Here is a 23,688-nt window from a genome sequence, read left to right as displayed (position 1 = left end):
GTATAGAGCTTCTCCGTCTTTAGCTGCAAAGAATATAATCAATCTGATTTCAGTATGGTACATTAAGTGTGTTTTGATTTTGTAACTATTTGAATTCAGCAAGTCTAAGCTTCTGCTTTTAACTTAATCTACTATTTGGTTGTTGTTTTTTTTTTCCAGCTTTTGAGAAAGACGCAACTTGGTTAGTCTTCATAGGATTTTCTCTCAGATTTTGAGAAGGGCAACAGTAAAAACAATATAACAGTTGGAAACTATCAAAGAAAATTTAAGGGTCTTTATGTAGTAAGAAGGAAAAAATTCTCTACATTATTGAGGTTGAATTTTGAGAAATAAGAGTTGAATTTGAAAGCTCTGCCTATGGAAAAGTGTGTGTGTGTATGTTTCCCCCCACTTTGGCTTCTCCTAATACTGCACTTAGTCATAATGGAAAATGAAACATTTGGTGTTTTTCCTCTTTTTACTTGAGTCCCTTTTATTAAATGACATCATGCTAAATCTGGCATATAGCAGTCTATTAGGAATTTACAAATATTGTATAAGCTTAATAAATAGGTTTATAATAAACCTATGCTAAAAATTCATAGTTTTTTAATTTCCTAGACTTTGGGCTAGTATCTAGAAGTACCATCTTTTGGGTTAAACTGAAAGGATTCTAATTTTGAAAAATATGGAAGCAGAGGTTATTCTGACACTTAAAGCAAATTAGTTTCTCAATTCAGTTTCTGCAGCTCTGTTTCATAGGTTTAAAAACATCAATATCTTTTAAAGTTTTTTTGTTCCTGGCACATAATAATAATTAACTAGTATCAAATGTGGTTCTGTATAAAAACATGGAGATAGTATAATGTAGTGGTTAACATCATAGACCCTGGGAAACAAAATTGATCTGAAGGATGCAAGGGGGAGAGAAACCACAGCCTCCGAACTCTTTGAATAGTGAGAAACAATTGCCCAAAGAACCCTAGACCGAATGTTGCAGAGCATGAGAGTTATGTGGTGCTACAGAAGGCGGCCCATACCCTCAAGACCTCCCTACTTGCCCCAGCCAGAGTGTAGTCAGCCAGCATTCTCCCCATGCAAAATGCCGAAGAGTACCTCAAAGGAGTATAAGTAAAACACTTGCTGAAATGAAGTATTTTAGTCTGGCTGTGATGTCTGGAATAAAGTCCCAGTAACTCTGGCATTACCATGAAAGACAGTTACTGAGAAAAATAAGTCTTAAAGTATGCAGAGACGTATTTTAGTAAAAAAGACAGACACTGAATAGAAGGAAAAGATGAGTTGAAGAAATCACCTTTATGGAACAAAAAAATACAAAGTGCAATTGAGTACTATTCCAAGAGATCTAAAAGAAAATATGAAGAAGACAGTATTTAGACAACAATGGCAGAGGCCATGTCAGAATGAAAAATCAGGACGTGACTCCTAATTCAAAGAACCACCTGTAATCAGAGCAAAATTAATTTTAAAAAACTTGTCAACTTACTGTTTCTGGTGTTGACTGAGAACAACTGAAAGGGCTGGCTAGCGAAGAGCTACCTGTTATTAAACAGAGAAATTAGACCTCAGAGAGGTAAACTGGAGCCATTAAATCTGCTGCAGAGCATTTACCAGTACAATACAGGGAAAGCAACTAAGAGACTGAGCCTTTTTTTTTTTTTTTTTTAGCAATAGACTCCCAGGAAAAGGGCAAAGATTTTGAATCCTGCAGTTGCTAAAAGCACAGACTCTGGATGTGTCTGATCTGTTACCACTTGTCTAAGACTGTACCCTCCCCCTCAAAAGGATGTTTTTTCCCCAGGGCTATACTCGAGGCAACATGAAACCCGGATGTGAATATTATAATGCAGACCAAAAAGGACCCAGAAGAAGCCTGACAAGGGATGGGAAGGGAAACTCCTAAAGCTCAGAGTTAGAAAATTCCCACAGGTTTTTTTTTTCCTTCCCTGACTCTTGTTTTCCCATTCTCTCAGGCCCCAGCCTCCAAGCAATCCAGTGGCATTGCCTCACAAAATGCTCTTCACCCCTTAGTGGAGCTGAGGCTTCAAGAAAGCAAGGCCAAGGTCACTGCTTCCCCACCTTAACATCCCCCCCGCCCCCCACACACACACTGTCCTCTTCTATTTGGCCCCTGAGGCACTGCAGCAGACAGTTTGGAGGCCTAAGGAACTAGAAAGTGTACCAGGTTGTTAACTGACATGAAGAAAGCAATCCCATAAAGTTGTTTATGAAATCCTAGGCTCACCACGTCCTAAAGGTACATGAATCTGGTTCTATTTAGCATATCATGGACTTTGAGAACTGGCACAAGCAGACCTCTACTTAGGTCCCCACCTGAGCACTAGGTGGTACAAAGTGGACTCATCTGTATAGCACTGCAGTGGGTTTGAAAATTAAACACTGGACCGCAACTCACAGGAGGCTAAGCAAAAATACCCGCATTTTCCATAGGTTGCAAATAGGACTCAGCAGTTTTGACAGTAGCAAGGAGTCCTCGTTACAGTTTTCTTTGTATTTATTTTATATGGGGTTTGCTCAGCATTTGAATTTTGCATTGATGTTACTCATCAGTTTTCAAAATTTCATGGCCATTATTAATTACTACTGCCCCTCTTTCTTTCCTTTGAATGTGGGAAATCAGTCACTTATAATAGAAGATTTGTGTCCCAACGGTTTATTACATTCTGTTCTGTTCTTTCTAACTTTAGCTTTGTGTTTCAGTTTGGATATTTTTTAATGACCTGTGTTTAAGAAAGTTACACCATTTTCTGCTGTACCCAGTCTGATGATAAATGCATGCCTTGAATTTAATTTTAGATATTTTTCAGTTCTGGAATATTTACTTGAATCTCTTTTATAAACTTCAGTTCTTTGTTGCACTTCTTCATCTTTTAATCCATTTTATCTCTTTTCCTCTGTGTTCATCAATGTAAAGATTATAAAATCCTTGTGAATTAACTCTAACATTTGGATTTTTACTCTCTTTTACTCTCTTTTTCCCTCTGGCTATTTTCTTTCCTTGAATCTTAAATTTTTTTTATTGTATGCTGTACGTAGTAAAGTTAGTTATTTTTTCACAGATAGGATTTGCCATTTCCTTTGTTAATCACATAGAGTAAGGGGAATTGAGCTGGGTCAGGCTGAGTTGCAGAATTACTTAGGCTGTGTCCATTGGTTTCAAGTTGACAGCAAACTTGTCATGTGCTTAATGTAGGCCCCTTCTCCTGTGGAACTTGGTCTCTAAGCAGAGACTGAAAAATTTCACTGCTTTTTCACCCCTGTCTTCCCAACCACTTCCCCACCTCCAGTCTCTTGATTCAGAATTTGGTAGCTTTGTCTCCTTTTTTATAATTCTTTCCTTCAGAGATTTTGAGCCTAGCTCTTCAGCTTCCCACCTCAAGCCAATAAATCTGTTGTGTTTGTTGGTCGTCTCTCCCTGTTGTGTGACTTTGTTTCCCGAGTACCATGAGATTCTAAGAAATTTCCAGCCTCATGCCTTGTCTTACTGTAGAGATATTTCATGAAGAGAAGTGACGCTGCTTTGGTGCTTCTCTGTGTTCCAGTTTTGTTGCCGTTACTTGCATCCATCAAAGCTTCTTTTGCCTCTAGGAGTCCCTCTACCTGATCCTCACCTCCTGTTTATGTTTAGACTCAGCAAATGTCCCCAGAGAAGAAAACAAGTGGCAGTCTCTGTTTACCCTCTTCCTGCTCTGGAGTTTGCATTCATCTGTTCCTCTTACTTTCTGCAACTTTCTAACATCTGTAAATATCCCACCACTTAGATAATTTATGATAAGCATTTTAATTGTTTAGTAAAAGTAATACATGCATGTTTTACCAATTATACTAAAGAAAGACACCCAGTGGGACCGTATTGGGTGTACAGTGTGTTATACCTTTCCACAGTAGTTCGTACCAATTTATTTCTTTTATAATTGTTACTGCATCAAATTCCATCACACTGTTACCATAATCTATTGATCTGGTGTTTCATGTTGCTGGATGTTTTAGGATTGTTCATAGTTTTTCCTATTTACAATGATGTAATAAATATCCTTTGTATTTATCTTTTATGTTTATGTAGATATAGATATAAGATAAATTTCTCTGAGTGGAATTACCTTTATAGTTACTTTGGGGAACTTTAACAAAGTAAAACCAGTCTATTTATAAACTTCATTCATCAGTGTATAAGAATGCCTCTGCAGTGGGTTTAATAAGCTTTTTAATTTCTCATATTACTGCCTTTAATAATGAGGGAAGTTGAGCACCTTTTTATGTGCTGCTAAGTCGCTTCAGTCGTGTCTGACTCTGCGCGACCCTGTAGATGGCAGCCCACCAGGCTCCTTCGTTCTAGGGATTCTCCAGGCAAGAACGCTGGAGTGGGTTGCCATTTCCTTCTCCAGTGCATGAAAGTGAAAAGTGAAAGTGAAGTCGCTCAGTCGTGTCTGACTCTTCGCGACCCTATGGACTGCAGCCCACCAGGCTCCTCCGTCCATGGGAGTTTCCAGACAAGAGTACTGGAGTGGGTTGCCATTGCCTTCTCTGTTTTTATGTGTTAACATTTCTTTTTTACAAACAGTCTTTTTGACTTGTCCATTATATGTTAAGTTATTCATCTTTTATTGATTTGTTTGAATGTCTAATTAAAGAAAAGTTTTCTTGTGTCTATAGGTTGCACATATTTTCCCCAGGTTATCTTTTGACTTTCCATGTTCATTTGTTTTGGTTTGTGTGTGTAAATACATATACACATATATATAGACACTAAGAAATCTTTAGTTTTTGTATAATCAAATTTATTAAGCATTTCGTTTATTCTTGGGCACCTTCATCTTACGTTCATATACCTAATATTGATGCTTAATGTTTTCTAATTATGTTAGTTTACCATCCATTAATTTTTGTTCCTCACTATTTTTTTAGTTTAACATAATTTCTTTATCTACAAAAGATGCAGATTTTTACTTAATATTATATACGTAAGTCCTGTAAAGATATAAACTACCTTGTACACTCTTGAATCACCTTACATACACTCTGCAGCCAGAGATAGCTGCTGCCCACAAATTCCTGTTGCTCTTAACAGGAAGTTCAAACACCTTACAATAACTTTATCACGCCTTTTTTCTTCCTTGTTCTTTGGTCATCTTTTTTCTTAAACTTTCCTTCTGCCACAGGTGCTTTAAATTTGAGATTTCCTCTACCTAGATTTACTGCTCCTCCTCCCTTTGCCTAGTTAAAATCAACTCACTTTACTGATCTCTTCTTACATGGTGACTTAATGAAGGAAGATTTTCTTTTTCTTGCTGTCTTAACTAGTTCCTCTAGTTGTGTTCTCTCCAATCCATTTATCATTGACTGATTGTATGTTTCATAACTGAAACAATCTGCAAACATCAAGCATAGTCTTTGACTATTCAAAGGTCAGTAAATATTTTTGGAATGAATCAGCATCTTGACTTTAGCTCAAAAAAGCATTTTTATTTTTACAACATGGCTTGAAGTGAATTTTTTAAAAAACTGCATTGTTGTTGTTCAGTTGCTGAGTTGTGTCCGACTCTTTGTGACCCCCGGACTGCAGCATGCAGGGCTTCCCTGTCCATCACCTTCTCCCGGAGCTTGTTCAAACTCATGTTATTGAGTTGGTGATGCCATCTAACCATCTCGTCCTCTTTCATCCCCTTCTCCTCCTGCCTTTGGTCTTTCCCACCGTCAGGGTCTTTTCTAATGAGTCAGCTCTTTGCATCAGGTGGCCAAAGTATTAGAGCTTCAGCTTCAGCATCAGTTCTTCCAGTGACTATTCAGGGTTGATTTCCTTTAGGATTGACTGGTTTGGTCTCTTTGCAGTCCAAAGGACTCTCAAGAATCTTCTCTAAAGCCACAATTCAAAAGCATCAGTTGTTCAGTGCTCAGCCTGATTTATGGTCCAACTCTCACATCCAAATATGACTACTGGAAAAATCATAGCTTTGACTGTTCAGACCTTTGTTGGCAAAGTAATGTCTCTGCTTTTTAATATGCTATTTAGGTTGGTCATAACTTTCTTCCAAGGAGCAGGTCTTTTAATTTCATGGCTGCAGTCACCATCTGAAGTGATTTTCAGTTCAGTCGCTCAGTCGTGTCCGACTTCTTGCGACCCCATGAATCGCAGCACGGCAGGCCTCCCTGTCCAACACCAACTCCCGGAATTCACTCAAACTCACGTCCATCGAGTCGGTGATGCCATCCAGCCATCTCATCCTCTGTCGTCCCCTTTTCCTCCTGCCCCCAATCCCTCCCAGCATCAGAGTCTTTTCCAATGAGTCAACTCTTCTCATGAGGTGGCCAAAGTACTGGAGTTTCAGCTTTAGCATCATTCCTTCCAAAGAACAGAGCCCAAGAAATAAAGTCTGTCTCTGTTTCCATTGTTTCCCCATCTATTTGCCATGAAGTGATGGGACCAGATGCTATGGTCTTAGTTTTTTAAATGCTGAGTTTTAAGCCAGCTTTTGCACTTTCCTCTTTCACCTTCATCAGCAGGCTCTTTAGTTTCTCTTCACTTTCTGCCATAAGAGTGGTGTCATCTACATACCTGAAGTTATTGCTATTTCCCCCCAGCAATCTTGAATCCAGCTTGTGCTTCTACCAGCCCAGCATTTCACATGAAGTTCTCTGAATATATGTTAAATAAACAGTGTGGCAATATACAGCCTTGACATACTCCTTTCCCAATTTTCAACCAGTCTGTTGTTCCATGTCTAGTTCAAGCTTTTGCTTCTTGACCTGCTACAGATTTCTCAAAAGGTAGGTAAGGTGGTCTGGTATTCCCATCTCTTGAAGAATTTTCCAGTTTGTTGTAATCCGCACAGTCAAAGGCTTTAGCATAGTCATCGAAGCAAAAGTAGATGTTTTTTCTGGAATTTTCTTGCCTTTTCTGTGATTCAGCAGATGTTAGCAATTTGATCTCTGGTTCTTCTGCTTAAACATCTGGTTCTGGTTCTAAATTCAGCTTAAACATCTAGAAGTCCTCCGTTCACTTACTGTTGAACCCTCGCTTGAAGGATTTTGAGCATTACTTTACTAGTGTGTGAGATGAGTGCAATTGTGCGGTAGTTGGAACATTGTTTGGCATTGCCTTTCTTTGGAATTGGAACGAAAGCTGACCTTTTCCAGTCCTGTGGCCACTGCTGAGTTTTCCAAATTTGCTGGCATATTGAGTGCAGCACTTTCATAGCATCATCTTTTAGGATTTGAAATCGCTCAGCTAGAGTTCCATCACCTCCAGTAGCTTTGTTTGTAGTGGTGCTTCCTAATGCCTACTTGACTTTGCACTCCAGGCTGTCTGGTTCGAGGTGAGTGATCAGACTATCTTGGTTATCTGGGTTATAAAGATCTTTTTTGTATAGTTTTTCTGTGTATTGTTGCTACCTCTTCTTAATATCTTCTGCTTCTGTTAGATCCATACCATTTCTGTCCTTTATTGTGCCCATCTTTGCATGAAATGTTTCTTTACTATCTCTGATTTTCTTGAATAGATCTCTCATCTTCCCATTTTATTTTTTTCCTATTTCTTCACATTGTTCACTTAGGAAGGCTTTCTTATCTCTCCTTGCTCCTCATTCAGATGGGTATATCTTTCCTTTTCTCCTTTGCCTTTCACTTCTCTTCTTTTCCCAGCTATTTGTAAGGTTCTTCAGATAATCATTTTGCCTTTTTTGCATTTCTTTTTCTTGGGGATGGTTTTGATCACCATCTCTTGCACAGTGTTATGAGCCTCCATGCACAATTCTTAAGGCACCCTGTCTATCAGATTCAATGCCTTGAACCTATTTGTCATTTCCACTATATAATTGTAAGGGATTTGATTTAGGTCATACGTGAAGGATCTAGTGGCTTTCCCTACTTTATTCAAGTCTCAATTTTGCAATAAGTTCACGATTTGAGCCACAGTCAGCTCCCAGTCTTGTTTTTGCTGACTGTATAGAGCTGCTCCATCTTCGGCTGCAAAGAATATAATCAGTCTGATTTTGGTGTTGACCATCTGGTGACGTCCATGTGTATAGTCTTCTGTTGTGTTGTTGGAAGAGGGTGTTTGCTATGACCAGTGCGTTCGCCTGTGCCCTGCTTCATTTTATACTCCCAAGGCCAAACTTTCCTGTTACTCCAGGATCTCTTTACTTCCTACTTTTGCATTCCAATTTCCGTATGATGAAAAGGACATCTTTTTTTGGTGTTAGTTCTAGAAGTTGACCTATCTTTGAAAGGTGACTCCTAAAGGTTTCCAGTTTCTTGAAGACAGAAAATGTGCTTTTTCATAAGCTTTCAGTGTACTTTGGTAATGTGATATCATCCTGGTTGAAACTTTCTAAAATGGTCAAGTCAATAATTAAATACCAAGCTGTTCATGTTGTAATGTTTCAGTGGCTTTCTCTACTTGAGTCTTACTAGTAAGTCCTTTGATGTTCTAGGAAACTATGGATTTATTCCAGAAACAAAAGAAAAGATGACAATTTTCTGTGTTTGAGATTTCAGTGGGTACATTTATATAATTTATAGCTTTTCTTTTATAAAGGTACAGAGTCATACTACTCATAGCTGTACTTCCTGTTAAGCTAAGGTCTGAGTCTTAGGTGGCTAAAGACCTGCATGTTCAAAAGTATGCAGCCACCATCCCTCCCAGGTATCATCAGTCTTCAGGAATGTTGTCTTCTACTTTAGCATTTATCTTTTTAGTTGTTGTTGTTTTCCTTCCCCTGTAGCAGTTGATCTGTCGTCTTTGAGAACACATTTAGGACAGGACAGCCAAAAAATAACTATTGTGAGTGACATTAGTTAATGAAAAGCAGTTCACATAGATTTTCCTAACTGGTAAATGAGACACCTAAAACTTCTAGATATAGAGCTTTATAAAGATTTATCTTTGTTTTATCTCATCCCAGGGAGGTACAGGCCCTCTTACAAGGTGAAAAACTGGATCTCAGCAAAGAGATTACTGGAAAGGCAAGTTCTCCACTGTGCTTGCACCCTCCTTGAGGATGAAATATAACTCCAGACTTAGGATTGATAGAAAGTTATCTACAAATGCTTGGTTTTTTACTTCAGACCACTATAGTAAATGCTTGTTAGTGACTTTTACTTTGCTGAGTGACTTAAGTCTCACAGATGTTACATTGAGGAAATTGTCATATATTACAAAATTTAGTATTATTTGTTTCTGGTAAAAAGCAGGTCCAGAAGGGCTCCTCCCCTTTTTTTTGTATTTTGATGATTAAAGTTTGCAAAACGAGGCCTGACTTGTAGTATTTACATCTCATCTCAAATGATAAGGGATAAAATATAAATCATAGAATCTAAGTACCTTTTTCTATAAAATCTGAATTGATTAGCAATTATATTGTTCATTACCTAAATAAGAGACCTTATGCTGGCAATCTGCCCCCTTCGCTTCTGTTTTCACCAGTGAATTTCTTTTATCACTATTGGTCAGCATCAGAATTGCAGTCAGGTATAAAAGATGAAAAGTGAATATAGCTGATTAATGAAGAGTGAGTGTAAATTTTATAATGCAGTGAGATTTAATGAATAATGCTATGAAAGGCCAGATGATAGGAAACAACTATGTTTATCTAAAATTTGTCGTTGATATAAAAACTTTCTAATGAGAAGAAATGACAGTTTTTTAAATTTATTTCCACAGTGTTCAAAGAGTTACTTAGTAGGACTGAACAAGAGAAATCTGGTGTTCCTCATATTCCCAAAATTGCTGAAAAAAAAAGTAATCGCCACTCAATCCAGGATGTACCAGGAGATCTTGAACAGACATCACAGGAGAAAGGAAATAAGAAAATTAAAGCAAATACTGTTTCAGGTGGAAGAAACAAAATCAGGAAAATTTTGGATAAAACACGATTTAGTATCTTGCCTCCAAAACTGTTTAGGTAGGTAATGACAATCTCCGTAATGTAGGCATGTTCCTATTGACTATAAAGTTTTTTATGGAAAAAGGGAAGTTGGGTCACTTTTAGTTTTTATACAGCTATTGCATCATGCAATCTATAAGCAATCCATAAATAATTAAGAATAAATTCTAAATGTCTGATTACTTCCATGAAGTTATCATTGTTAGATTATATAGTCTTCCATTAACCTTGATCTGAATTTTAGAAAAGACTGTTCATTTTATTTTATGAAATCTCTTTTTTTGTATACTTTTGGTCCACTGTCAGTCCCGTGATCTACAAATTTGGACATCTTCAAACTTGAGACATATTCACTGATACTATTATTTTTTTTTTTTTTGTCTTTCAAATCTTTCTTTTATTGCACTATTTATTCTCTCTTGAATTCTAAAGCTAACCTTTTAAATCAAATCTATTTCTGTTTTCAAAACAAAATATCACCAAATCTGAGTAGAACCTCAGGATTTTAAATGCAGATTGAATCCTTAAAATACTGATAAAATGAATCCAGTGTCATGACTGGGAATTACTGTAATACATATTATATCTGTGTATATTTTATAGTGTCCACTTTCTAAAGTAATCAGAAAAGTTAAAATCAAATAAAGTACTTAGCACATAGTAGTCACTCAATATTTGCTGAAGTAAGGCAATGAATCAGTGAAAGGAAAGAAAGCATATTCAAAGAAAATACTGAGTTTGGCTCTTGAGAGTGCCTTGTACTGTGCCAGGTGATAATTACAGAGCTGTAAAGAGGTAGTCCCTGCCTTTAGGGGATTCATAGCAGGAACCTATTATTCTTCACACATTTATTATAAACTAGGTACAATATCCAGAGATAGAAATAGTGAAAGTAGAACAAGTTTTTTACCCTTGTAAGACCTGGTCATCTAAAACGGAAAATGAGCAAGTGGTCCATTACCGGGTGGTAATTATTTTGATACGTACAAAGGCAGAAACAAGCTTGGTAGATTAGGGTAGACTGTGTTTCTCAGTGCATACCTAACGATGAAGCATGATAGATAGGTTAGTGAATGACTTTGAACATTATGCTAAAGATATGGACTTCATGTCATAATAGGGGGCCATCAAAGACGTGATGTGGTAAGATTTACTCTTTGAAGATCTTTTAGCTGTGGTAGTGATTTGGGGTTGACAGTGCAACACAGTATAGCAGTAACAGCAAGATTAATTAGGAACGAGATGAATGTCAGCTGTTATCTTTTACTTAAAGATCTTTAAGAATTTCCTGATCAGAAAATGCTTCATCAGTTTTTATTTTCAACTCTGGGAAACACATTTATTCTTCATTTAATTTGGAGCTCACAGAAAATGGAAACATCCTGAGCTGTGTTCATAATATTTCTTGTTTTTATAAAATTTATTAGTCATTCTTTTTTGAGTGACTATTCTCCTTGAGGCTTTAAAAAAATCATAACTTTAGCAAAATTATTTTAATATGAGCATACTGTAGTATGATAGCAGCATGGGAAACACTTTTATATAAGAATAAACTTTTTCTCACAAATGAGATTTCAATAACGAAATTATTAGAGGGACCAGCTCGCACTGAAGAGATTGGAGACAGTTTGGGATGACCAGAAGTCTGCATGAACACACTGAGGAAAAGGGAAAGGAATGGAAGATCAGAAGGGAGAAGAATTCACACAGGGAGTTCCTCAGGAGTAATGCCCAGAGTTCCATTTCCAGAAGCCCTTGGGGTGTTTGATCTGGAAAACATGTATTTCCTGTAACAGAGTCTCATTTTGAACACTTCGTGGCATAGTTGTGACATGTGTCATCAAAAGCCATCAAAAGTTCTTCTCAGAGAACACCATGATTGCAATAAGTTTGTCACGTTTCACCCAGCTATATTCAGTTGTCAGGCATCTAAATCAATATCTCATCTCTATAGTGTTTCCTTCAGGAAGTGGGAATTGGTTACTCCAGTTGGTGTCTATCTTTGCCTACAGCAGGAGGTATGGAAATTGAGTTGCCTGGGAGCAGTCTTTTGAGTGTGTTCAAGCACTGTTTTTATATTAGGACCCCTCCAAAATGAAAGATCTAGTAAAAATTATTTTACTTAAACTCAGAGGGATTTTTGTTGTTAGTCAGCAAGCATTGATTGAGTCTCTCCCTTGTGGCTGCAGGAGTATGTTGGCTGTGAATAAAATATGAATAAAATGCTGCCTTTCAGGAAATAACATTAAACTGGTCATCTCTTCTAAACATAATGCTAATCATTTCAACTGTAAAAATACCCCCCAAAAAAACCAGATTATTTTGGTAGCAATCATAACAGTTTTCTACTGGACCCTATTTTGCAGGGAAAATGAATTTGTTTTAGGTTAGATACTTTGCATTTTTGAAAATATATGTCATATTTCTTGGTACTTAATCATTAGATCAATTCAGACAACCTCTTTTGCTACACACACATGCACACACAGAGATCAGTAGAAGTTCAGTAGGCACAGAACACGAATGAGATGTTCTGCATCAGTAATAATCAAGAATAGGGAATTTGCTGGTGATCCAGTGGTTAGGACTCAGCGCTTTCACAGCCCTTTGACTCTGGGCCCTGGTTCAACCCCATATCAGGGAACTAAGATCCCACAAACTGCACAGCAAGCCCCAAAATTAAAATGATGATCGTCATCATTAGTTGTTCTTTATCCATAGTAAAATAAAATTGCAAAATTTTCGGGAGATGTCCAGCTACAGGAGACTGGTTAAATTAAATTGTGCTATTTACTGTGAAATGACTAGAAGGAAGAAGGTTGATTATAGTTTTCTCTAAGTAGCTTTATAGGTAAATTTTCCATTTCTTGCTTGCTATCTTTTTTGTATTTAAAATTTTTTTTGGTTTGAATATTTATTTTTTAATTAGGAAGAATTTTTCATGAGTTTAATTCCACAGTTTTCAGTATGGCTTCTCTGTGTCTGGACTTTCTGGAATGGGCACTTGGCTCTGGCTTTTGCAGCACGAGAGTTGTCATAGAAATACTGTAAGAGAGAATGTCCACATCTGTAAGAGGAGTAAAGATACTGAATATAAGGAAGGAGTAAGTAGTTGAGATAAGACTCAGTAATTCCCCAAACACCTAACCATGACATTTTAAAATGAAAGAATGCTCCTAAAAATTACAAGTGGCAAAAAAGGTCTAACTGATTTTGAATAATATCCTCAAATTAAGACATAGCAATGTGAATTTTCTTGGCCTGAAAATCAGGAAGTCTGATCTCCTATTATTTTTTTAATTATAGCTTTTCTTTGTTTTCTTTAATCACAGACTGCTCAATCAAGTATCTAATTCACTGTAACAGTCCCGGAAGTAGATTGCCTTGTTTGGTTATTAGAAATTATTTTTTTCCTCTCGATTTATTGTTAGCTTTCATTCTGTGTTTGTTTTTAATATTGGTATTATTTTTGTTTGAAAACTGTTGATGTTTATGTAGCCTTTTTAGTTTCATATTCTGACACTAAAATATACTTTTAAGTAAATTCAGTATCAAGAATTACTGAGAATTTTTTCAAAACTATCTTGTTTCTGTTACTGCATCATCTTCTCAGGAGACTGTTTTGGTAAGAAATGACATGTTTGCAAATAGGCATTATTAATTCAGCTTCCAAACAAGCATGGATATTTTGTCAATTAGATACTGTTTCATGTCATAGCATGGGTTGTACATAACATTAGTATAGTTTTCATTTATATATGCTTTCACCTTAGTTACCATGAGTTTGTTACCAGCTTTACTATATTATAGCTTTTCCATGTCATATCTATTGCTTATTAAAAAGCAAAAGTAATGTTAAGTAACATCAGTAAGAGAGAAAAAGACTTTTAGTATTTCATGTACTTCTTAGTCTCTGTAGTAAATTCTAGTTTATTGCAAAAGTGAAAAAAAAGTGAAGTCGCTCAGTCGTACCCGACTCTTAGCGACCCCATGGACTGCAGCCTACCAGGCTCCTCCATCCATGGGATTTTCCAGGCAAGAGTACTGGAGTGGGTTGCCATTGCCTTCTCCGAGTTTATTGCAAGTAACAGCCAATTCCCGAAATAGTAAATTGTAACTTTTTAATATTGTTAAAATTGTTTAGACTTTGATTATTAGTAGAAACAGCTAATCTTTTTAACAGTTTGCTTCCTTGGATTTAGTTACCTGACTATGTCCAAGAACTGGCAGGTTATTTTCAGAAATCAAAGAAAGACTTGTATTTTTTAAAATTCTTTATTATTTATGTAATATGAATTGTAGGGCTTCCCTGGGCTCAGTGGTAAAGAATCCACTCGCCAATGCGGGACACATGGGTTCGCTGCCTGAATTGGGAAGATCCCCTGGAGAAGGAAATAGCCACCCACTCCAGTATTCTTGCTTGGAAAAGCCCACGGACAGAGGAGCCTGGTGGCAGCCTGCAGTCCATGGGGTTGCAAAAGAGATGGACACGACCTAGCAACTAAACAACAGCAGCAAATATGAATTGTTGCCGAAATATTTAAGCAAAACTATAAAATGTGTGCAAAAGCCCACCCCTCCATAGCTCTGATCTTTAGGGATATACCCCTAATTATAAGGAACCAACTTAGCAGAAATAAAAATTTCTTATCAAATGAATGATTCCCTTTGCCTTAGCATAAGATTAGACTGCATTCTTCCCCCCAGGAAAGCATTTCCTCTCTCTGTAGTGCCTTTACCTGTTGTACATATACTACCCCCTCTGTTTTTCATTTTGAATTAGGTAAAATCCTTTCTAGATATGTATTGTTCTATTTTCATTTCAGTAAAAGTGCTACTATCTTCTAAAAGGTAGAAATCCTATTTTTCTCTGTGCCAAAATGTTCACCTACATTACTTTATTTAATCTTTGCCATAGTCCTAGGGGATCAGTAGTATTCACAATTTTAGATGAGGTAACCAAGAAACAAAGAAATTTCCCTGAGGTCACACAGCTAATAACCTAGGTCTGTTTGACATAGCTTGCTCTTGAAACACTTAACTGCTTTTTTCCATGTTCTCATGCTTCTCCCTGACTTCTCTTTGTCTTATCCTGGCTCTCTTCCTTGTCTGGCTACTAACAGTCCTTTAGCTGTTTATTTAGCAATCCTCTAAATTCCATCTTGCATAGTTTTCTAATCTGTCTAAGTCCTATTTTTAACTCCTAACATATCTAGGAAGTACCCTATATTATTCAGATCTTAATCCATCCCAAGATCATAGGTAAGTATTCTGTGATAATTATTTGTATATGTAGCAAATACTGGGTAGAATGCTACACTGAAAAAAAAAATACATAGATGGCAATTAATATTAACCTAAAACATTGATTTTAACCAGTGCTTAGAAATAAGTAGTATTTTGGTTGTTGATGCTAATGGAATCTACTTTTCACTGCTGTCCTGTGTTTGTATAGAACTGTTTTGCTTATCCTGTGTTTTGTAGAATTTGAGGGGTATCTAAACTTTAAGTAACAGGGTTATGTTTGGTTTTATTTTTCCTCTTGGTTTTAGAATTGCCTGTTTAACACCTCTGAAATATTTTAAAGGAAGGGTATTTGGTTAACATGGCCGTTTAATAAATGTCACTTGTTTTTGAAACCTTTAAAGGGAATTAACTTTCAATGACTGGCTTTCTGCTTTGGTTTTGATCGTGTCATCTAGGGAACAGCCAAATAATTAGACTTGAGATATCACACAAGAAATAATGCACCCTTAGAATAAACTAGAGCCTGTAAAATTCTTTGTTTCTCTCTTTCTTGGTCGCCTTTTCTCTTCTGCTTTCTGTTTGTCACATACCGCCATTGTCGTTTGCTGCTGTTCTCTTTATCCTCTTCCTGTTTTCTCTTCTCTGTACTTGGTGGCTGAAGCGATTCCCAGGTTACTCATATGTTTGAAGACCTATCTTACTTTGTCACTTGAGCCTAGCCCCCTTGTTTTCTACAACCTGCCATATTTTTGTCTTGGGTTCAGACCAGCTCTATCCTTTGCCTCAAAGGTTGCCAAGCTTTTCTTTCGAAAGGAAGAACCTTGCAGCGGTGTGGCTGTGCGTTGTTGGATACATATGTTAGTGTCTAATGAAGCTGGCAAATCTCAAGAACTTCCTCTTCAGGTTCATTTTCTCTACCAAAACCAGCAGAAACTAAATACAAAATACAAGCATTTCTGTGTCATGTAGATCCCACCTTTGAAAAACACAGGAGTTAATTATGTAAAATCTATAGTTGGCCCTGCACACCTGTGGTTCCTCACACCTGTGGATTCAACCAGCCAGGGACTGTGTAGTACTGTAATGTTGACTACCACTGAGAAATATCCGTGCATAAGTGGACCTGCTTAGTTCATACTTGCATTGTTCAGGGGTCAGCCGTAATAGAATTATCTAGATGTATAAATTAAATTTTATTTGAGTATAATTATAAAAAAAAATTTAGTGTTGTTTTCAGTATTACACCTGTCCTGTTTTTTTTAATTGCTATACTATTTTAAAATTACCACTTTGAATTGGTCCTGTTATGCCTTGTGCACAGAGAACAAAAATGTTTACTATTAAGGCTCCTCAAATACTTTAAAGTGATATGTGGCATTCTTTTGAAGTGATGGAGGCCTGAGCCAGTCACAGGATGACAGCATTGTGGGGACGAGACACTGCAGGCACAGTCTGGCCATAATGCCTATCCCTGGAACACTCTCGTCCAGCAGCCCCGACCTCCTCCAGCCTACCACCAGCATGCTGGATTTTTCTAATCCCTCAGGTAATTGTTGCTTATTTTAGACAGCCATATCTGTACTGAATAGATAAGCAGATGGTTGAGCCATGTGTAACAAATACTAGATTTGCTGGCAGCCCTCTTTTTTCACCTCCATATTTTGACTTAATGCAGAAACACTAAAACGATGATGTCTTTTTCTCTAAACTGGAGTGATGGTACTTTCAGTATGAAAGAGAAGTACGTATCTTTTGGTAACCCTAATCCAAGCAGTGGATGAAAGCAGGGATACTTCTTCTCAATCAAGAAACATGTTACCCAGAGTGTGGAAAGGAATAAAGCAAATTATTTTAATCTAACTTGTCTCACTTACCTTTCTCTGTGATGTACAGAAATGTGTTAACAGTTTTTTAGAAACACTGATTTTTCTCTCCACTACCTGCAGTGTTTGTGTTACATCCAATATTGTTAAAGTACTATAGTATCTTTTTCATTGGTGTTCAGACTTTCGATGTGGGGCATCGAGTTTATTTTTCTGTATCTATTCACGCTCAGAGGCAGAAATTGTCATTTAACTATGTAACCTAAAATTTCTTTAGAAGGATGGAACATTTTGAAGATTTATTTATATATCTACTATTTGAATGGGTTTGAGATGGCTTTCAATAAAAGAAGCATACAATTAAAAACTGAAGCATATATTTGATCCAAGGAGAGGAGGGAAAAAAGCACCTCCTCAAAGATGCATATAGTTGTGATCAGCTTCAGTTTTGATGTTAAAGCTCTAACAGCTAGTGGGAAAAGGGAAGAATTCTGTTATTCTTCACCTGTTTCGAGAGATTCCTAGGCCCAATGATCTGTCTTTGATACATCCTACTTTCTACATGACTACCAGCATCATTTCTAGAGCAGCGGTCTCCAGCTTTTTCTACACCAGGGACTGGTTTCGTGGGAGACAGTTTTCCCATAGACTAGGGGGCAGGGATGGTTATGGGATGATTCAAACATATTACATTTTTGTGCACTGTATTTCTGTTATTACATCAGCTCCACCCCAGAGCATCAGGCATTAGGTTCTGGAGGCTGAGGACCCCTGTTCTGGAATGAAGGTTTTAATGAGCTGTTACTTGACTTAGAAATGCCTAGTGATTTTTATTTGTTCTGGATTCAGTCGTGAGATGGAAACCACTCCATGTATTTGATCAGAAGTTAATATCAGTAAACTGTTTTACATAAAAAGGTAAGAAAGCAAGCACTAAAGTGTCACAGTTAGGAAGCTGCAAAGTGGATTCAGCTTCTGGTGCATGAAGGAAATGCCACCACCAGGGTGAAGGAGCATCGTTTGAGCGATACAGGAGCCACATACCCACACGTAAGAAAATAAGATGGCAGGTCGCGTCCTGTAACCTTGCAGTCTACCTCTGGTGCTCCCTTTTGGCAAGAAAAAAATATGGTTTGCAGAGTCCCAGCCCCATTGTAGCAGGGTAGTTACAGGTTTGGAGCCTAAACACAGTAACTTAATAACAGTTGGTATCCAGTTTTTACAGGATAATTATAAACCCCTTTTCTAGCCTTCTGTTATACCATTCTCCAAACTGTTACTTCTCTATCTCTCCTGAGTATGGGATGTACCTTCAGAACTCTCTTTCTGTACATATATTGTTTGCTACCTCTGGTGTTTTCTCCTTGCATATCCCAGGAAATTTTTATTATTCCTCAGTGCTGAGCCCAAGGGTTACCTCATCTGGGGATCTCAGGTCCCTCTGATGCAGAATTGCTCTCCTTTTCTAGCACATTATCATTGTCTGTCTGACTTTGTCCTGTGATAGTATGGGAATTTATTTCTGTGTCTGTGTGTGCATATGTTCCATAGCAGTATTTCTTAAACTGCACTCACAAATAAAATTTTAAATACTATCAAAGCACAAGTTAAATATTCATCTGTACTTTCATAAGACAAGTATTTAGGGATGTATGATTTATAACTTGATTGACTTACAGTTATTGATATACATTTGTATTTTTGCCACTGGCATATTTAGAAGTGAGGCAGGGTGGGAGGTAAAGGACGGGTAGAGGAGGGAGGAGAGAGAGAATTTGGGGATTTAGCTAGGGAAATGAAAGAGGTTGGAATTATGAAAATTTAGAAACTGTAAACCCCATGGCACTGAAGTTCTGATCTCTGAAGAGGATATACTATTCAAGATTGATGGCATAATTCCTTCTTTGAGAACACGTTGAAAGTGTTGGAGATGCCCTTTTACTGTCTGTTCAGAGAAAGTCAGTCTGCAAAGCTCAGTCTGCAGCCTTTGTCCATATCAGCAATATGAATGAACACATATAAGAGGAATTTAACTTAAAATTATATTTTTAAATCTCCAAATGAGCAACTTTATTTAAAGCCTTCTGCAGTGCTGTTTATATTTATGGTGAATAAAATATTTATTGCCAATTCCAAATTCAGCTTGGTGAATCATAAATGACAGCACTGAATTCTAGGTTAGCTGTGTACATCACATATGTATATCGTAGTACATGTGTGACATCAGCCAAGTATGACTAACTTTTATCAGTCTACATCTCAGTTATGTTTTTGCTGCATATTTTAAATTGTTATTACAAAGTAAGGACAAAGCTACAGAACTGTTTAATACTTTGCTTTTGTTTGCTGACTTTTTTATGGTTTTGCTTTGTTTTTTCTGCCTACAGCTGTTGGTTTGTACTGTAAGTATCTTGAAGACTTGGTATTTTCTTGCTTATGTTTGTGTGTAGTGTTTTACTATATGATTAAAAGTCAAATGATACAGAATTGAATGAAGTAGGAAGCAGAACTCCATACACTTCAAAGGTTGCCAGGGTGAACTGGCATATATTCTTTTAGCCATTTTCTTTGAATATATATGTCTTTTATACCCATTGACTCAGAGTAGACATGCTGTTCTGTAACTTGTAAAAAGTGTTTCAGAATTTTGGGGTTTAATGTGACATGAGGCCTAAAATAATTCAGAGTGTAGCTAAAAGGATTTGAAAACTGATTTTTTTTTCTAAGTTTGCATATGGAACTTTTTGCTTACTCTTTTTCATTTAATAGCACAAACTTTTAATTTGACATCTTTAATATTCAGTAAACTTCATATTCATTTTGCATTGTAGGTCTGCGTTATTTTATATTACAGTTTTTATTTGCAGAGAAAGGATAAAATATAAAAGTCTCTGCTTTCCAGAATTAACAGATGTTCATTTGCTTCTATATCCTTTCAGAAATTTCAGAGCACATAAAATGTATGTACTGTTTCTTTCACCCCAAATGATATAATTTCTTTTCCACTTAGCCCATTTCACCTAGTAATATACCCTAAATGCCTTTCTGCAGCAGGATGCATTCTGCCACAATATCTTGGACATTCTGTTTAACAAGTTCTGTTTTAGTGGATGTTTGCCTAAACCTCTGGGATTACATATCTTTACATGCTTTAGATTTACATTATTAATATACTTTGAATTTTGTCAAAAATCTTATCATAAATTTGTTTCTTTCTTGTTATATAAATATCTATGAAATATTATCTATTTTCTAAGTTCCTCCAGAACTTAAAATATTTGCTTTTTGACCCTTCATAGAACGAGTTTGCCAGTCCTTAATCCATATCATTATACTTGTACCTTGTGTTTGCTTTGTGAACTTTTTACTGTATGGATTGTCTTATTTACTTCATTATTGTGTCTTTCCTTGAACCACCACCTACTCTCTTGAATATAAGAAAATCTCTGCAAACAGAGACTTTGTCCATCTCATTTGTTACTTTCGCTTCATCATCTGGAACACTGATGGTGTAACGGGTACTCCATAAATACTTGTACAGGGATTAACAGTTTAAAGTAGAATGAAGAGGTATTCCTTTGTTTTTTTTTGTTTTTCTTTTAATGGTCATCTTAAATACCTAAAAAGTTCTTCCATTTTTAGTATAATGTCAGGGTCAGACACTAAAAATGGAAGAACTTTTTAGGTATTTTAGGTGATCTTTAAAAAAACACAGCAAAAGACTGCCTCTTCATTCTGCTTTAAGTTGTTAATCACTATACAAATATTTATGGAGTACCTGTTACGTCATCAGCAGACTACAGTCAGTGGGGTTGCAAAAGAGTCAGACACGACTTAGCAACTAAATAACAACAGGGTCGAAACATGTGTCCTTATCTCACTTTTAAATTTTGCTTAACACTAGAAATTTTGCCTTGGGTTGAAAGTATGGATATATGTGAATTTTAATTCTTGAATTCATTTACCTATTATGTAAGAATTTTAGTATGGAATATTAATCATAAGACTAATAAATGCTGTACTTCTCCAAGATTCTTTTTAAATGTCTGTTTTCCTTACAGGATTATATTTTTATGTGTATTTTAGCTTCATACCTAAAATTTGAAATGATTAGATCGTTTTTGTTCTTGATTCAACTTTATTCTAACTTCATATTTATCATTTAACTAATCATTTAATGTTTGAGTGTCTGCTGTGTTTCAAATATTATGTTTAGCATTAATTATGGTGTCTTCCCACTAATACTTTTGTGAAGAAAATATATGTATTATACAGGTAACAGTTCTAAAATGGAAAAGAGAGATTTACCCCAACACTGATATCAGTGTGGAGATATTTTTTCCTCTAATGTGTCTCAAATTTTCAAGTTTGGTTTTCAAAATTGGCATTTATTATCTTGGCAAATTCACCGGGATTTGGGTTATGTAATATCCTTTGGGTAATTCCATTTGCAGATCTGTTCTAGAGCTATCCATTTATGATGCCTGAATCCTTCTTATATGACTGTATGACAGTTTGTCCTTTGCATGTGAAACAAGTGGTTTTAACAGTGTGACTATAAGAGAATGTAACAGAATACAGCGTTTGGAAGGATGCACAAGGTTCCTTCCCTGATGTGGTAGTATGTTAGCAGCAAGAGAAGAAATGTGTGCAAATTCCCAATCTGTCTGTTTGAATAAATTTCTCTGAAGAAATTAATAAAAGGAATCAGAGCATCTCCTCATTCCCTCATGGTCAGCCAGCTTGGCTGGCAGATGCTCAACCCCCAAAAACCTAGTAAACAAATGTACCTCTAAGCCCTGGACAACTGAGACCTATTTTTGTGAAGAGGATAGGAACAATACAGATAATAAGTAGTTTTTTGACATCTTTTATTGGGTTAAAAGGGATAATGAAACTCTTGTCCAGTATCTTTCTTTTGGAAAACTGAAATTTCCAACTTCCTGCATTTTCTAGCCCAGAATAGAGAAGCAATCTCATTAGCATGCCGTAAGAGCCTACCTTATGCCTGTAGACTTAGAAACCTGATAATGTCAGCAACATCTGAGGGGCTGACTCATTTTCAGAGATGTATGAACAGGAGGCAAAGAGGTGTTTGGTGACTCAGATCTTTGCATACCTCAAAAAAAGGCAGTGTGGCGCGTATATCTTACAAAAGGGGCCTGAATAGATGAAGCATTGTGCGTCCAGTTTAACAGTAAACCCAGAACATTCAACATTTGTCAGCTAAGAATCCTTTTCCTGGAATTGTATTCACATGTATTCAGTTGACTCTTCCAATACTGGGGGTCAGTCTTTGTATGGTAGCCTCACTGCGAACTTTATTCTGTGAAATTGTTTCCTCCCACATCTGTTTCATTACTTTTCTCTTCCATTTAGCTAGAATTATGCCTCTAGTGGTTTTGAGACAAATTTGTAATTTTTCTTTTCCTCTTAGATTTACAATGTATACAGTGCTAAGAAGGTAATGCTACACAAATGATATACAGTGACTTGAGCCACCAAAATATCCCTAGCTCATCCCCATTACACACATGATACAAATATCCACAACAGTACATTTTTCCTAATTAAAAATGGAAGAAATTTTTGTAATTTATTATCATGAGGAAATATTTAGCAGTTGTTTGTGTTGTAAAATCACTTTTCAATTTAATTATGTTAAAAATTAGCCCTCTGTCATCATATGAGCTAATTGTTCAGGAAGCTTTGTTCAGGAAGCTTTAGCCAATGCCATATGAATAGAAAAAGCAATAACGTAGAGTAGGAGGGGGAAATATCATTATTTACATGTATGTACTGCATGAACATTTATTTTAAAGTAGGATTAATCTACTAATAGCAAACATCACAAACATTGAGATTTAACCACATGAATATTTTAAATTTTCCTGTGTTAAAATATATAAATATAAAATCTGAAAAGACATTGGCCACTTTATAGCAGATTCTATTGGCACCTAGTATAATTCTGTAGGAAAAAGCATAAAGAATAACAAAAAATATTTTTAAAAAAGAATAATGTTTCATTAAACCAGTGAGTTTCACCATGAACCAAAGAAGTGAAATACAAAATAATGACACATTTTTGGAGGGAAGAAATGCATAGGGCTTTCAAAATGGGGGAAAAAAATCATAAACAGTTTTGATAAGAATGTGATTAAAATTGCTGTCTTTATACCCTAGGATGATAAAACATTATAATGTTCTGAGAACAGTTCCGAAGTATATTTCCAAAACCGTAACAGTATGCATGCCCTCTAACTCAACATTTCTCTTTGTTTTGGATTTTCCCTGAGGAAATAAATCAGATTGACTACAAAGATTTATCTACAGGGAGAGTTTGAGATGGAGGGAAATTATTTATCATAATTTACTTATGATAAAGGAATGTGATATGCAAGCTAAATGTTTGTGATTAAGGATTTGAGTCATTTCAAATTATAAAATACAGATTGTGAAGTCCTATGCCTCCATAAAAAATTTTGTTGAAGAATATTTTATGACATAAAATGTTTCTAAAAATGAAAATTTATATGCATAGTATGGCTTTATTTTCTTTTTCTTGGTGTTTTTCTGTGAACATAAACTAGTATTTTGACACCAGAAAAGATACATTGATTTATTAATAAGTGCAGCTATGATTTCTTTTAACATCCTTGAAAGAGAAATATATATTTACCTGTTTAGAGAGATCATTGTTTTCTAAATTATTT

General features: G+C 36.2%; 1 protein-coding gene across 9 annotated transcripts in view; it reads left to right on the top strand.

The window, feature by feature from the left end:
- The window catches only part of RAPGEF6 (Rap guanine nucleotide exchange factor 6), a 217,024-nt gene that overhangs the window by 151,770 nt on the left and 41,566 nt on the right, over positions 1-23,688 (top strand). For 5 of the 9 annotated variants that reach the window (XM_040241777.1, XM_040241780.1, XM_040241774.1 and 2 more), the window contains 3 exons: positions 9,680-9,920; positions 13,516-13,527; positions 16,538-16,695. In XM_040241777.1, coding sequence (XP_040097711.1) covers positions 9,680-9,920; positions 13,516-13,527; positions 16,538-16,695 — 411 coding nt within the window. The remainder of the gene's footprint in view (positions 1-9,679; positions 9,921-13,515; positions 13,528-16,537; positions 16,696-23,688) is intronic. The other 4 variants (XM_040241778.1, XM_040241776.1, XM_040241781.1 and 1 more) reach the window with 1 other exon arrangement.

The sequence above is a fragment of the Oryx dammah genome, unplaced genomic scaffold, assembly GCF_014754425.2.
Source record: "Oryx dammah isolate SB20612 unplaced genomic scaffold, SCBI_Odam_1.1 HiC_scaffold_5, whole genome shotgun sequence".
Lineage (NCBI taxonomy): Eukaryota > Metazoa > Chordata > Mammalia > Artiodactyla > Bovidae > Oryx > Oryx dammah.
Note: the sequence above shows the minus strand (reverse complement) of the source record. Positions and strands in the feature narration are given on the sequence as shown.